General features: G+C 52.2%; 1 protein-coding gene across 1 annotated transcript; it reads right to left on the bottom strand.

Annotated features, from left to right (window-relative positions):
* Window positions 1-375: 375 nt before the first annotated feature.
* LOC137824897 (uncharacterized) lies at window positions 376-1,893 on the bottom strand. Its single transcript, XM_068630575.1, has 3 exons — window positions 1,408-1,893; window positions 860-1,303; window positions 376-705 (listed from the first exon to the last, which is right to left on the bottom strand). The coding sequence occupies exons 1-3, from the start codon at window positions 1,891-1,893 to the stop codon at window positions 376-378; spliced, it is 1,260 nt and encodes a 419-aa protein (XP_068486676.1).
* Window positions 1,894-2,293: the final 400 nt, after the last annotated feature.

A 2,293-nucleotide genomic window follows, 5' to 3' on the forward strand; every position in this document is an offset into this window, starting at 1 on the left:
AAAGTTTGCGAAAACCCTTTTTAAACCATTCACCCCCCCTCTAGTTTAAAGTCATCCATTCTTGGCCTCCTTCTGGTCTGACTTGATGGTAATCACCTTTCCTGCCAAGTCAGGGAGCTTCATCTTCATGTGCCTCGTTGACGGCACTACCCCCAACCTATTCAGCATAGGTCTACCCAACAACATGTTATAAGCGGAGGAGGCATTGACGACGAGATACTTGATGCTCTCCGTACGAGACGTGGTACCATCTGTGAATGTGGTCCTCAACTCTAAGTGTTCGCGCACCTCCACCTAGTCTCCCGCAAAATCGTACAGGCCGCCATCATGGGGCCTTAACATGTCAGGGGACAATTGCAGCTTGTTGAAAGTCGTCTAGAACATTACGTCTGCCAAGCTTCCTTGATCCACTAGTACACGGTGCACCTTCCTTCCCGCGGTTACTACTGAGATCACCACCGGGTCGTTGTCATGGGGAACAACGTCTTGGAGGTCGGCCTTGGTGAAGACAAGGTCGAGATCGAAAGCATCGTTGGGCCTTTGTGCTTCTACCGACATCACCACCCGTGCGTACCTCTTCCGTTGAGAAGCGATGCAACCTCCTCCCGAGAAACCTCCCGCGATGGTGTGAATCTCACCATGCACGGGGACTTCATGCCTCTGGCCACCCCTTCTCACCGCCACGTCCTCGACACCCTGCTTTTCCTGCAGGTAATCCATCGAGAAACCGTTCCTTACCAACTCATCTAGTTGGTGCCCCCAGTGTTAAACAGTTGTGTATGGGGTAGCCGAATGCTTGGTGGAACTCACACCAAGCGTTCTTGTTAGGCCCGAGCTTCTTGTCGGTCTTGGGGGGTACCTTCAGCCTCTCTGCTATGTTGGGGATAGCGATGAGATCCTTTAGCTCTACCACGAAGTCGTGCCTTGGTGGCACGTTCTCCCTCTCACGCTCCCTGATTTGAGGCTTCCTTGGTTGATAAGGTTGCTGCTTTGCGAGGGTGTTCTTCTTTATCGTTGCCTCATGCACCCTTAGAGGTTGAGGTCGACATGATGCACGCGGGTGTGTGGGAACCACGCACGTGTGCTTCTCATTAACTTCCCCTTCTGCCGCAATATGAGCCACCGCGCGGCGCCTTATCTCGGCGAAGGTTTTAGGATGGTTTCTGATAAGCGATTCACTAAAGGGGCCTGCCACAATGCCCTTTCTGAACGCATGCACCATCATCGTTTCGTCCTTGAGGTTCAACCTCACCACCTGTGCTCCGAAACGGTGAAGGAACTCTTTTAAGGACTCCCCATTATACTGTCTTATGTCAACAAGATCATAAGAGATGGGTGAGGGGGGGGGGGGCGATTCGCGATGTACTGCGCTCTGAATAGCTTGGTGAGTTGTGGGAACAATGTTACGTGGCCATCAGGGAGGCTGATGAACCAATCCATCGTTGTTCCCACCAGAGTGCTCATGAACAATTTGCATCTCACCGCGTCGGAACCCCCAACCAACATCATTTGCGTGTGGAAAGTCGTGAGATGGGCCTCCGGGTCCTCTGTACCAGTGATGGTAACTTTGGGCCCTACGAACGTGGCCGGTATCACGACGTCCATGATTTCCTGCGAGAACGGCAGAAACTCCCTAGGTGGCGTCGCAGGTTCTCGGTCTCCTTCCTCACGTGTGTCTGCCTGGTTTTGCAGATCCCTGCGCAATTCTTCATTCGAAAGGCGTAGTGCTTCAATCGTTGCCCGCGACGCCGCCAAATCATCCTGGATGCGTTCTTGGTTTGCTCTTGACACAACCACCTCTTCTTGAAGGGCCTGCATCGTCTCCATAACCTGTTGCAGGGTGAGGCCTTCACCCCCGTTTGGTGCAACAGGTCCTTGCCTCTTACTCCTCATCTCCTGGATCTGTCTAGTTCTTGCTGGTGGGACAATGTTTTGTATCGTGCCCCACGGTGGGCGCCAAATGTTCCTGCCGGTTGACTAAATACGTCTTCATGTATCTACGTCACTCTCACGTCCAGAATCCCTGCGCTCGCACGTGCTTTCCCTTTGATTGGATGCTTGAAAACACAAAGACAAAGGGCGCCCTAGAGGTCGTTTGCACTCCGATGCTCAAGTCAATCTTAGGGCTAGGAAACACCAAAACTCTCTACGTAAAGCTGTAACTGTGTGTTAAGCGGCGCAAATGAATAGCGTACCTTGTTAAGTTTGCTACTTCCCTTTATATAGACAGAAACTAGGGTTTCCACTGTTTCCATTACCCAAAATGGGCTTCCTGAGGGGGTGGGTCCCAGCG

The sequence above is a fragment of the Phaseolus vulgaris genome, chromosome 8, assembly GCF_000499845.2.
Source record: "Phaseolus vulgaris cultivar G19833 chromosome 8, P. vulgaris v2.0, whole genome shotgun sequence".
NCBI classification, from domain to species: Eukaryota; Viridiplantae; Streptophyta; class Magnoliopsida; order Fabales; family Fabaceae; genus Phaseolus; species Phaseolus vulgaris.